The sequence below is a fragment of the Corvus moneduloides genome, chromosome 7 (genome assembly GCF_009650955.1).
Source record: "Corvus moneduloides isolate bCorMon1 chromosome 7, bCorMon1.pri, whole genome shotgun sequence".
Taxonomy (NCBI): domain Eukaryota; kingdom Metazoa; phylum Chordata; class Aves; order Passeriformes; family Corvidae; genus Corvus; species Corvus moneduloides.
Window position 1 is genome coordinate 860,611 of NC_045482.1, and position 11,706 is coordinate 872,316.

General features: G+C 48.2%; 1 protein-coding gene across 3 annotated transcripts in view; it reads right to left on the reverse strand.

The window, feature by feature from the left end:
* Nucleotides 1–10,476, reverse strand: part of TRAF3IP1 (TRAF3 interacting protein 1) — a 29,905-nt gene extending 19,429 nt beyond the window's left edge. For 2 of the 3 annotated variants that reach the window (XM_032114833.1, XM_032114835.1), the window contains exons 1-6: nucleotides 10,280–10,476; nucleotides 9,217–9,285; nucleotides 7,179–7,340; nucleotides 5,640–5,780; nucleotides 5,028–5,495; nucleotides 4,291–4,368 (exon numbers count right to left, since the gene is read on the reverse strand). In XM_032114833.1, the coding sequence (XP_031970724.1) occupies nucleotides 4,291–4,368; nucleotides 5,028–5,495; nucleotides 5,640–5,780; nucleotides 7,179–7,340; nucleotides 9,217–9,285; nucleotides 10,280–10,402 (1,041 nt within the window). In that variant the 5' untranslated portion in view covers nucleotides 10,403–10,476. The remainder of the gene's footprint in view (nucleotides 1–4,290; nucleotides 4,369–5,027; nucleotides 5,496–5,639; nucleotides 5,781–7,178; nucleotides 7,341–9,216; nucleotides 9,286–10,279) is intronic. The other variant, XM_032114836.1, reaches the window with a different exon arrangement.
* Between the last annotated feature and the right edge of the window lie 1,230 nt (nucleotides 10,477–11,706).

Consider the following 11,706-nt stretch of genomic DNA (forward strand, 5'->3'; position numbering starts at 1 on the left):
ATTCTTTGTCAGCCCTGGTGGTTGGAAAAGACCTCCAAGATCAGCAAATCCAGCCTCCAATGTCCACCTTGATAACCAGAGAATCACAAATTCTGCCATTTTTATGCCATCAAAGAATGGTCTGAGGAAAAGGGACCTTAAAGCTCATCCCCTTCCACCCCCTGCCCTGGGCAGGGACACCTTCCAGCAGAAGGAAGAGTTCCTCCTCTTCAGGAAACTCTGGCACGTTCTAAGGAAAACCAGACAGAATTCCAATCTTGAAGTGGTTCATCTTAATTTGAATTGTTCATAATTACCTGCACAAGCCCAACACTACGGAAGGAGGGAAAGGAAAGCTCCTACACCAGCAGGAGCACATCTGGCACGCTTCAGCCCCAGCAGCTCTTTGGGTGAGGTCATTATTAGCACAGGTGGGGAGGGAGCTGGGAATAGGTGCTGAGGCTGCCGCAAGAGGGGATTTGGTCATTTATTTATGTGAGGTAGTGGCTACAAACAGTTTTTGTGGAGCCACATGTGCAGCCTGGCAGCAGGTGCAGGGTGAAAGCTGACGTTTACTCACTATGGCAGCACACACAACCAGAAATCCCTCAGTATTTATGATTGGGGGCTTTCCAAAGGGAGATAAAAGAGGCTATTCCCCTTCAAGACTTTGAAAAGCAGCCACTGGAGCCATTAAAGGGAAATCTTGCACTTCATCTCACACCATCCTGGAAAAAACACATTACAGTGGAACCCCTGATGGATGCATGCACGCTTCCCAGACCTGAGTAATTATGTTTCCACGTGGAGAGGATCCAGAGCCTTCTGCAAACCATCCAGGCTGCAGCTTTGCCCTCATTATTAACCTTCAAACAGGCTGAATTTCACTTCAAGACACAAGAAATCAATGTTCACTGCCGTTTCAGGGCTCATTATAAAATCAGCCACTGTGATTTTCCCCTCTGATTCATCAGCTCTACTGATGGTTCTCTAATAACAAATAAGAATTAAGCCTGTGAAAGCAATTTTAATTCCATCAACTCTCCTCAGTGTTTTTCTTCTACCTAAATCCACAGTGCCAGGAGGTATCTTTCCACCTTTACAGTATAAAGTGTGCAGGTATAGTTTTATGTCAATAAAACCACATACAAGGAAAGATCTCCACTTGCTAAGGCCAATTTAAGGCTGTGCTGGTAAGACTTATTAGGAAAATATCCATCAATTATCTTTGCCTCACCTAAAGTCTCACAAGATGATGTTCAATTGGCGTTAGATTCTGCAAACCAAAACTTCTCAAACGCAAAGAGATGAGGAAAATCGCTGTTTTTAAAGCCTAAGTTTAAATGATGGATTTTTGGTGTAGTGACACCAGAGAGCGGGGGACATTCCCACCTCCAGAACAGAAATACTTGAGCCATGTCCTGCAGATTTCCATGGAATGATTCTCTCTGCTGTCTTTTTCCATTTCACAGCTTCATTATATAACCTAAATAAGCTCCAAGGGGAACAGGAGTTCATTAGTCAGGGCTTAGAGGCTGCTCCAAGTGACCAGTTCCAGAGTTTGCAGGGCAAAAATCAAACCCATTCTGCAAGAGGCCAGAAGTGACAGGATATTACAGAAAGCCTCAGCCAAGAGTTCCAGCTGCCACGGGAAACGTGGAAGAGACTTTTCCAAGGTGTTTGGCCTCGGGGGGGAAGTGATTTACCTGTTCTGAAGCCACCTGCAGCACCAGATGCTCTGTGACCTCCCCCACCTCTTGTCAAGTCTAAATAATAACGATCTTCATTATTTAGAAGGTTCAAGAGGCCTCTTCAAATCTGATTTTTCCCTGAGATGGACTGAGAGCGAACAGAACACGACTCAACCCTAATCCCAAAGCGTGGGATGCAGGAGCCAGCCTTGAGGCAGCTTCTGATTGCCATGTGGTAGCCAAATGTCTCTTAATTCCTACTTATCCCTGCTTTCTTCTAGCTCCAGAAAATTATGGATACCCATGTGATGACTCCTGCACACCGGGTAACACACAGAGTTGCTTTAGCAAGAGAAAAATACATTTCAGCTACCAAAAAAAAGGTCAGCCTTAAGTAGATTTGAAAGCCAGCCTCTGATAATTAGCAGCAAGAAAAACTAAGATTTGCATGAATAGAGAAAATCTCATTAAGGCTCCTAAGAGCATTGAGGCAAAGCCAGGGACTAAACTTTAAGTGACAGCTTTGCTGTACATGCAGAATATATTTTTTTAAAGCCTAAATGGATCTGTTTTCTAAAGCAAATGCAGAGAGAGAAGGTAAAGAGGTTAATCCTGAGGGGAAAAAACAGGGGCTGACTTGTTGGGTACTGCCTCAAACTGTTTCATTTCTGTAATAGTGAATATATATAGATATATACATTCTATAACTATCTATAGAAAAAATACATATAAAAAGCAAAAGAGAGATGCTGAAGATTTCTTAGTTCTGCAGCAGAGACCACAAAATGTCACTGAATATCCTTCATGTGCACAGAAAAGTTGCTTGCCTTCTTTTTAAAGCATTTGTTTCCCTGCCACGTGACTTGAGCGGAGCCACGGTGCCTAAATCAGGGTAAATCCCTGGAAATCAAGGCTGGGAAACTCCTGTGAGGACCAGCAAATCAACCCTGGTCCAGGAGATGCAATTTCCAATGATTTCCTACTGGAATTTCCTCCAAATCAGGGTAAATCCCTGGAAATCAAGGCTGGGAAACTCCTGTGAGGACCAGGAGATCAACCCTAGTCCAGGAGATGCAATTTCCAATGATTTCCCTGCTGGAATTTCCTCCAAATCAGGGTAAATCCCTGGAAATCAAGGCTGAGAAACTCCTGTGAGGACCAGGAGATCAACCCTAGTCCAGGAGATGCAATTTCCAATGATTTCCTGCTGGAATTTCCTCCAAATCAGGGTAAATCCCTACAAATCAAGGCTGAGAAACTCCTGTGAGGACCAGGAGATCAACCCTAGTCCAGGAGAAGCAATTTCCAATGATTTCCTGCTGGAATTTCCTCCAAATCAGGGTAAATCCCTGGAAATCAAGGCTGGGAAACTCCTGTGAGGACCAGGAGATCAACCCTAGTCCAGGAGATGCAATTTCCAATGATTTCCCTGCTGGAATTTCCTCTAAATCACCTTGTGCAGCTATCTCAGCTCCCAAAATTCCCTGGGCACCTTTTCATCTCATCTCTCTCTTCCACAGGTTTAAGATGATGACCCTTGCCACGCTCTGCTCTGAAGTTTGTGTTTTCATCACCTCAAAAACAAGCAGCCTCTGCTGTTACACAAGCAGGCAGAGGCAAGAATGCCATTTGGACTTCAGGTAACAATTTCAAAGCCTTGGAATGCCTCCCAAAAGCACTTAGGACGGGAAATGAAACTTTACTGCCCCGCTGCATTGTCGTGGTGCCCAAGAGCACGACCAGAGTTTGGGATGAGGCTCAGAATTTCCATTAGAGACCCAATTTGCAGGAAGTTTGACTTGGCCATGAATATTTGCTGGAGGCTAAAAAAAAAAAAGCCCTCTTTTATAAGCTCTCCCTCCCAGTGCCAGTAACTTAAAGAGTTGGGTTGGATTTGAGCCAAGGAAGAGCTATAAATTTGTCATCTCCCAGGGAAGACAACGATGATGTCAGTGGGCCCAGAGACTCCTGCTAGACTTGGGATCCTGCCTGGTTTTCCCTCAGCCTGTGCTGCTTTAGGTTCATTTACTGAAGTCTCCCTCTTTAAACATTTGGCCATATGGCTCCATAATTCCCCCAAATTGCCTCAGGCCACGGGGAAGCAGCAGATGGAGGCACAGTGGTATCACAAGCAGCAGCTTCTGTGCAGAGCTGCTCTTCCAGCTGCAAAACGTGGACCCTGAAACATCAGTGGACTCATTTTCCTTCCAAAACAGTAACTTCTGCTAAAATCCAAAAATAAATACAAAGCCCTATCAGCTTTCCAGGAAAGATTCTGAGGAGCAGAGAAAACCCACAGCAGGGGGTTGGAAGAGATGAGCTCTAAGGTTCCTCCCAACCCAAACTAGTCTGTGATCCTAAGAAGTGTCCAAAATATCAACAGACAGAAATAAAATCTAGAAAATTAAATAACTGGAGTAGATTTTTTTCTTTTGGTTCAAACTCAGAGAAATTTTTAATAAATAAATAAAAAACCAAACCCCCAGGGAAGCATCTATTTCATGTATTTTCCAGCCCTAAAACTTGCCATCTACCTACCTTTCAACCCCATGTTGTTTTCAAGCAGATTCCCAAGTGAAAATGCAATACTTTGAATATTCCTACCTTCTCCACCACTCACCTCAGTGTCTGGCTGGCACTTGCTGTCTTTGGTTGGCCTCTGTGGTTTTCTAAGCGTGGATTCTTCAGAATCTGTGGGCTGGAAAGAAATGAAACTGGTTTAGATCCAAGCTCCCTCCTAAGAGAAGCATTTTGGTGCCCATCAATCCTGAATTTCTACCAAGAGAATAGAAAGGTAAATTAGGAAATATTTAGAGGAAGGGAAGATAGAAAAACAACAAAATGAAAGGCAATGGAGAGGTGGCTGTCGAGGCAGTTTAGGACTTTGAATCCTTGAATCCCAGACTGGTTTGGGTTGGAAGGGACCTTAAACACCATCCAGTTCCAACTCTGAAAGGCCCTCCAGCACCTGAAGGGAGCCAACAAGGAAGACAGAGAAGGACTTGGATAAGGGATGGAGGGACAGGACACAGGGAATGGCTTCCCAGTGCCAGAGGGCAGGGCTGGATGGGAGACTGGGAAGGAATTGTTCCCTGGGAGGGTGGGCAGGCCCTGGCACAGGGTGCCCAGAGCAGCTGGGGCTGCCCCTGGATCCCTGGCAGTGCCCAAGGCCAGGCTGGACATTGGGGCTTGGAGCAGCCTGGGACAGTGGAAGGTGTCCCTGCCCATGGCAGGGGTTTGGAACAAGGCCCCTTCCTGCTAAATGAGCAGGAATACAAACATGGAAGGCCACTGGAACAAGCACAGTCCCAACCACGGTGTGGGGAAAGTTCTTCCCCAAAATAACCTTTCAATTACCTTTTTCTCTGCTTTCTCCTTTCCATGGTCCCTTAAAAGCTCCCCATCTTTTGTTTCTCTGTCCCTTTGTCTGTCCCGATCTCTTCCCCTCTCTCTGTCTTTCTCTCCTTCTCTGTCCCTGCCCTTATCTTTGTCTCTTCCTTTCAGTCTGTCCTTTTCTCTTCCTCCTTCATGTCTTTTCTCTCTTTCCTGTCCTTTCTCATGCCCGAGATCATCTCCTCGCTCTGTGTCTCCTTTTCCTTTGGTTTTTTCTGCTTCTCTTCCTTGCTTGGTCACTCTGCTCTTGCTTCTTTCCCTCTCTTGTTTTTCTCCTTCCTTTGAGGTGTCTCTTTCACGTTCTTTGTGCCTCTCTTCATTATTCTTCTGTTTATCCCTCTCCTTTTCTCTTTCTCTGCTCTCTTTCGACTCGCCTTTAGGTTTTCTGTCTCTGCTTGGGCTTCTGTCTTTAATTTCAGTGTCTCTCCTGCTCTAAAAAGAAAGCAAACACTAAAAGTTAATTCCAACACACAGCAACTCAATCACATAGGGACTTTACGAACACAAAAATTCTAAAAAAACCCCAAGCAAATAAACCATGGTACCCCTGTACCCCCCAAAAAATGCAAATTCTACCTCTTTATCCCTATGACTTTTTTGTTCTTCTGCTTTGGGCTCTCTGCTTTCTTTATCTCGAGGTTTGGAGGGTGGAGGCTTCCCTTTAGCATCAGCTTTTTCCCCTGCCAAGACCCTTTTTACAGCAGCATCACTGGACAGCTGCAAGGAACAGAAAAACACCACTGAGAGGAGTAAATTATTTCATTAAATAATTAATGTAGTAATTATTATTTTAAGAACGTAACAATTCAGTGTAAGAACATAATAATTCCATGTAAGAGTGCAATAACTCTGTGTAAGAACAGCCCCTGCAGTTGTTTTCAACCAGTTAGCAGATTTCTCCATTATTGTATTTCCATAGTCAAAAAAAGCACAGTGGAAAAACGACTTTCATTCCACAATTAAGAGATTTGACTGACAGGAGATAAAGGTGAGCAACTGGTTGCATAATTAATGTGTCTGTACCCCAAAATTTTAAAGGTTCTGAAGCTTCATTTTGTGCTTCAAACGTAATAAATGTTGTTAAATGACGAACAAATAAAGTGAACAACAGTGAACATTGAAAGCCTTAATATTCAGAATGCATTTCTGTGGGGAGCTCTGCTAAACATCATCAACTCTCTGTCTGCTGTTATTGTTATTAAGGAGTGACCAAATGTTTCCAATGTGCACTTAATAACAGCAGAGTGGTAATTAAGGCACAGAATCATTTGGGTTGGACAAGATCTCCCAGGCCATCGACTCCAAGCTGTGCCTGGTCCCCACCTTGTCACCAGCCCAGAGCACCCAGTGCCACCTCCAGGCATTCCTGGGACACCTCCAGGGATGGGGACTCCACTCCAAGGCCTGAGCACCCTTTCCATGCAGAAATTCCTGCTGCTGTCCACCCTGAGCCTCCCCTGGCCCAGCCTGAGGCCGTTCCCTCTCCTCCTGTCCCTGTTCCTGGCAGCAGAGCCCGATTTCCCCCCCGGCTGCCCCCTCCTGTCAGGGACTTGTGCAGAGCCACAAGGTCCCCCCTGAGTCTCCTTTGCTCCAGGCTCAGCCCCTTCCCAGCTCCCTCAGCCGCTCCTGGGGCTCCAGCCCCTCCCCAGCTCCGTTCCCTGCCCTGGCCCCGCTCCAGCCCCTCAGGGTCCCTCTGGCCGGAGGGCCCCGAGCTGGACACGGCCCCGAGGGGCCTCAGCAGGGCCGGGCAGGGGACGGGCCCTGCCCTGGGGCTGTGGCCACACCGTGGCTGGCACAGCCCAGCGGCCATCGGCCTCTCGCCCACCTGGGCTCGTGTTCAGCCCTGTCCCCAGCACTCCCAGGGCCTTTTCCAGCTGCTCTTGCCCCAGCCTGGAGTGTTGCACGGGGTTGTTGTGCCCCAAGGACCGGAGCGGGCCCTTGGCCTTGCTGAGCCCACGGATCCCGGCTGTGCAGATCCCTGCAGCAGATCCACAGCCCAGCAGCTTGGGGCCTGCAGCTTCCCCAGGGTGCCCTCGATCCCCTCACCCACATCATCACAAATAAGCTCTGGAAATAATTCCCTGTGTGCATAAAATCTATATAGTTCTGTCCTACCTTATTTAAGCAACACTTCCCAATCGCCTGAAGGAATTCATTGGTTTTTTCAGGCTCGTGCCCAGCCACAACTCGTGCTGGTTTCACTGACAGTGGCTCTCCTGTCACCATCACCACAGCATCGATGGCCTTCTGAAGGAAGTTGATTTTGGAATCCTTATCCTGGTAAAAAAAAAAAAAACCAAAACAATTAAGAGATATTTTTCTATCTTCACAATTACCAGACTTCTTTCAGTTTTATAAAATAAAACCAAGTGAAATCTTACTGGAGGGTTTCTGGCCCAGAGAATGAAATCCTGCTGTGAAGTAGAACACTCAGTGGGAAAAAACCAGGACTTTTTAAATAAAATGTTATAAAATTCAAGGAGTATTAGCCAGCCCAGCACTATTTACCAGCCTGTTAAAAAGGAAAGCCATGTAAGGAAAATTTTGTGTGGCAATGGAGCTTAACAGAGCTGTTCCAGTGGCATCCCAAAATCCAGGGCCACTCTCCCAAAAACAGCTGGGTTCTGCTGCAAGCTCGTGCACAGACAAGTGGGAAGAGCCTCCAGAGTCAGGGCACTTCCCATCTCTGCCCCTTCCAAATGGATTAAAACAAACAACTGCCACAAAGCTGGGATTTTTACTGAGTAGATTTAAAAGAAAAAAAAGGTTATTTCCCTAATTTCAAGTGAAGATGTGATGGATATAAACACAAATGAATATAAAACTTCTCATGTGTGTATACATATATATATATAAAGCTGATACGAAAACTTTTAAGATCAAGCCTGAGATCTAATTTTCCATTTATATGGGAACAAAGTTTAATTAGACTTAACAAGATGAACTCCTCTGATAAACACCCAGACAGTGATGTCCAAAGCAGCTGGTACAGGAGGTGAATTTCTTTCACAGGAAGTCCCCACAGTTAAGGAATCCTCATGATTTCAATCCTCCTTACTGCTCTCTCCTATTGATTACTCAGATAAAAATTATTCTCCTGATCTTCTACAACTCCAAGAGAAATCACAGATAAGCAAGCAGCTGACTCTTCCTCCTGACCAGCGTTTTGGGAAGAGGAATTCAGGGTTGAGACATTTTCTCCCACACTCCAGGATTCTGATCTTCTCTGCCTGAGCTCTCTGGAAAACCCCTTGGACTCATAAGCTGTGAAAGGAATTTGTGAGAGAAATTCTCAAGAGAGGCAGCAGCACGTAGATGCAACAAACACCTGCTCAGGAGCTGCTGGGAAATCTGCTTCTTGGGTCAACAAGGACAGTACCAACAAAAAGCAACAATTCAGATAGAAATAACTTCGTTTTAGTTATCCTGACAGTGGTAGGAGCAGTCACAGAAGTAAATACACACATTAATCAGTGACTAAAACATGCAGGAACTGGCTGGAGGGATGAGAAGTCAGACTCCCAGAGCTCACTCTTCAGTTGCTACGTTAAACAAACACCAAGGGATGTGGCAACACACAAACACTGCCTTGTTTGCCAGGAATCAGCAACCAAAGCTCCCAAATCAGGCTGGGAGTTGGAGAACTTGGCATCAGCCCAGCCAAAAATCAAGGGAAAGCAGCAAACAGAGAGTAAAGTCATCCTTGGACTTGAGAAAAAGAGTTTTCAGTAATAATAATAACCTCCTCTTTCAGTAATTAGCCAGTTTTACACTGCAATAAAGCTACTGGGGAATGCACATCCTAACAGGTGAGTCCTGGGATATTAACAAGGATATTTAATGTATATATTTATATACCATATGTATATATGTGTGTGTGTATTTCTACAAAAACAAATATATAAAGTAATAAATTTAGGGCCATGGATTCTCTTGAGAGACCATAAGACTCTTTAAAACCTATCTGTGCACAAGTTTATAGGTGTTCGCCCCATGGAACGCATACCATCACCTACAGGCAGCAACTTTTACAGCCTCTTCACAAAAAGAGCAACAGATCCTTGATACTGAACACAGGAAAGACCAGAAGAACCTTGTGGCAAAGTTGCAAAGAACACTCAGAGCTCAATAAATAAGGAAGTCTCATGCCCACCTTGACGTTATCTGACTTCAACTCGAAATCTGTGTAAAGTCCTTTCAGAAAACCTGTCACTCTGATCACCTAAAAAACAGAAAGAATGGGATAAATGAAGAACATGTAAAGCCTCTGCTCAATAAATCTCGTGTGGCAGCAGGAAATCTGTTGGCCTTGGTGATGGCACCTTGTTTAGAATTATTTCTACAGCAAGTTCAGAGATCTGAATGTTCTCTGGAATGAGACTCAATCCTTGCTTATACCTCAGGCCTCCTTCCTGTTTAATTCCATATTTAACCTTGATGCCCACATCTGCTGGGGAGAGGCTGGAGCCCCAGGAGCGGCTGAGGGAGCTGGAAAGGGGCTCAGCCTGGAGCAAAGGAGGCTCAGGGGGGACCTTGTGGCTCTGCACAAGTCCCTGACAGGAGGGGGCAGCTGGGGGGGAAATCGGGCTCTGCTGCCAGGAACAGGGACAGGAGGAGAGGGAACGGCCTCAGGCTGGGCCAGGGGAGGGGCAGGGTGGACAGCAGCAGGAATTTCTGCATGGAAAGGGTGCTCAGGCCTTGGAGTGGAGTCCCCATCCCTGGAGGTGTCCCAGGAAGGCCTGGAGGTGGCACTGGGTGCTCTGGGCTGGTGACAAGGTGGGGACCAGGCACAGGTTGGACTCACAAGTTGGAAGGCTTTTCCAGCCTCAGTGATTCTGGGATTCTGCGATGTTTCACCATCCCAGGCTGCTCCAAGCCCCAATGTCCAGCCTGGCCTTGGACACTTCCAGGGGCAGCCCCAGCTGCTCTGGGCACCCTGTGCCAGGGCCTGCCCACCCTCGCAGGGAACAATTCCTTCCCAAAACCCCGCCTAACCCCACCTCTGCCAGCGTGAACCCCTTTTCCTACCACTACACATGCCTTTCGCACCCCCAAGCCCCCCAAACTCACTCAGCGCCCCAAAACCCCCATGCTTTACCCAGCGCTCCGGGCATCCCCCGCAGCAGCCACCTGCGAGTGCCCCCTAGCCCGGGGAGGTGCCGGGGGAGCGCCGAGGGTCCCGCGGGTGTCCCCCCCTCGCAAACCCACGCACCCACCTCGGAGATGAGGTCGTGCAGGTAGCGGAAGGGCGGCTTGTTCAGCAGCGCGTCCGTGAGCGGCGGCTTGCGGATCACCTGCCCCAGGGTCTCCCGCGTCCGCCGCGACACCGCCTCGTTCATGACCGGGCCGGGCGCGGGCTCGAACCGGGATCGCGGCGGGGCCCGCCCGGCCCCGGCCCGGCGCTCCCGGCGTGCCCCGCGCGGCGCGTGCGCGCGGCCCGTTGCTAAGGGTCACCGCGGCCATAGCAACCGGCCCGCCCCGCTCCGCCGTGAGGGGATTAAAAAAACAAACGCGGGAAACTGCCCCAAAACAGCTCCTCCCGCCGCTCCCAGCGAAGAAAAAGTGCTAGGGAGAAATGCTGTGTCGCGGCGTGGGGAAGCGTGTCGGGAAAAGTTGTTGTTTTTTTGCTTTATCACGAAACTGTGACTCCGTGGGACCCAACACAAGAAAAACGGGGATCTCTTGGAGCAAATCCAGAGGACAGCAGGGAGATGCTCCAAGGGTGGAGCCAGGCTGGGAGAGCTGGGGGTGCTCACCTGGACAAGGGAAGGCTCCAGGGAGAGCTCAGAGCCCCTGGCAGGGCCTAAAGGGGCTCCAGGAGAGCTGCAGAGGGACTGGGGACAAGGCATGGAGGGACAGGACACAGGGAATGGCTTTAAGCTGAAAGAGGGCAGGGCTGGATGGGATATTGGGAAGGAATTGTTCCCTGTGAGGGAGGTGAGGCCCTGGCACAGGGTGCCCAGAGCAGCTGGGGCTGCCCCTGGATCCCTGGCAGTGCCCAAGGCCAGGTTGGACATTGGGGCTTGGAGCAGCCTGGGATGGTGGGAGGTGTCCAGGCCCGTGGCAGGGGGTGGCACTGGATCACCCATTCCTTTCCAGCCCACATCCTTCTGTTAAATAAGAATCAGATTTGGGAATAAAAAGAGACATTACAAAGCAAATCTGTCTGGTCTTAGTACAGGCAAGGCCATCTTTCCCACAGAAGGGAAGCAGCCACTTCCATGCCCACTGGGTAATTACACCTGGGCTCCTGCCAGCAGGTGCTCGAGGGAAGTGAGTTTTACCTCTCCCCCAGCCCACTGCTGATGAGGTTCCCAGACAGGCTCTGACTCCAGGATCTGGTGATCCTGGGAAGAAGAGGAGGTGTTGACAGCTTCCACATCCGAGGGCATCGGAAGAAGTCTCAGAGGAAGCACAAAGACTGGGAAGAAGCTGCTCTGGGGAAGAGGGATGTTTATTTTGGATTTGTGTGGTTTATCTGGGTTTTTCCACTGACTCTCTACAAAGTATCTGAGATGCCTGAGGAGGAATCTCAGGGGGGGACTTTAAATTTGGCCTCTGCTGTGCTCATGGTTCCTGCAGAGGCACCCCGAGGAAGCACAGCTCCATTTAACTGAAGAACCAGAAGCTAGGAGCACATCAA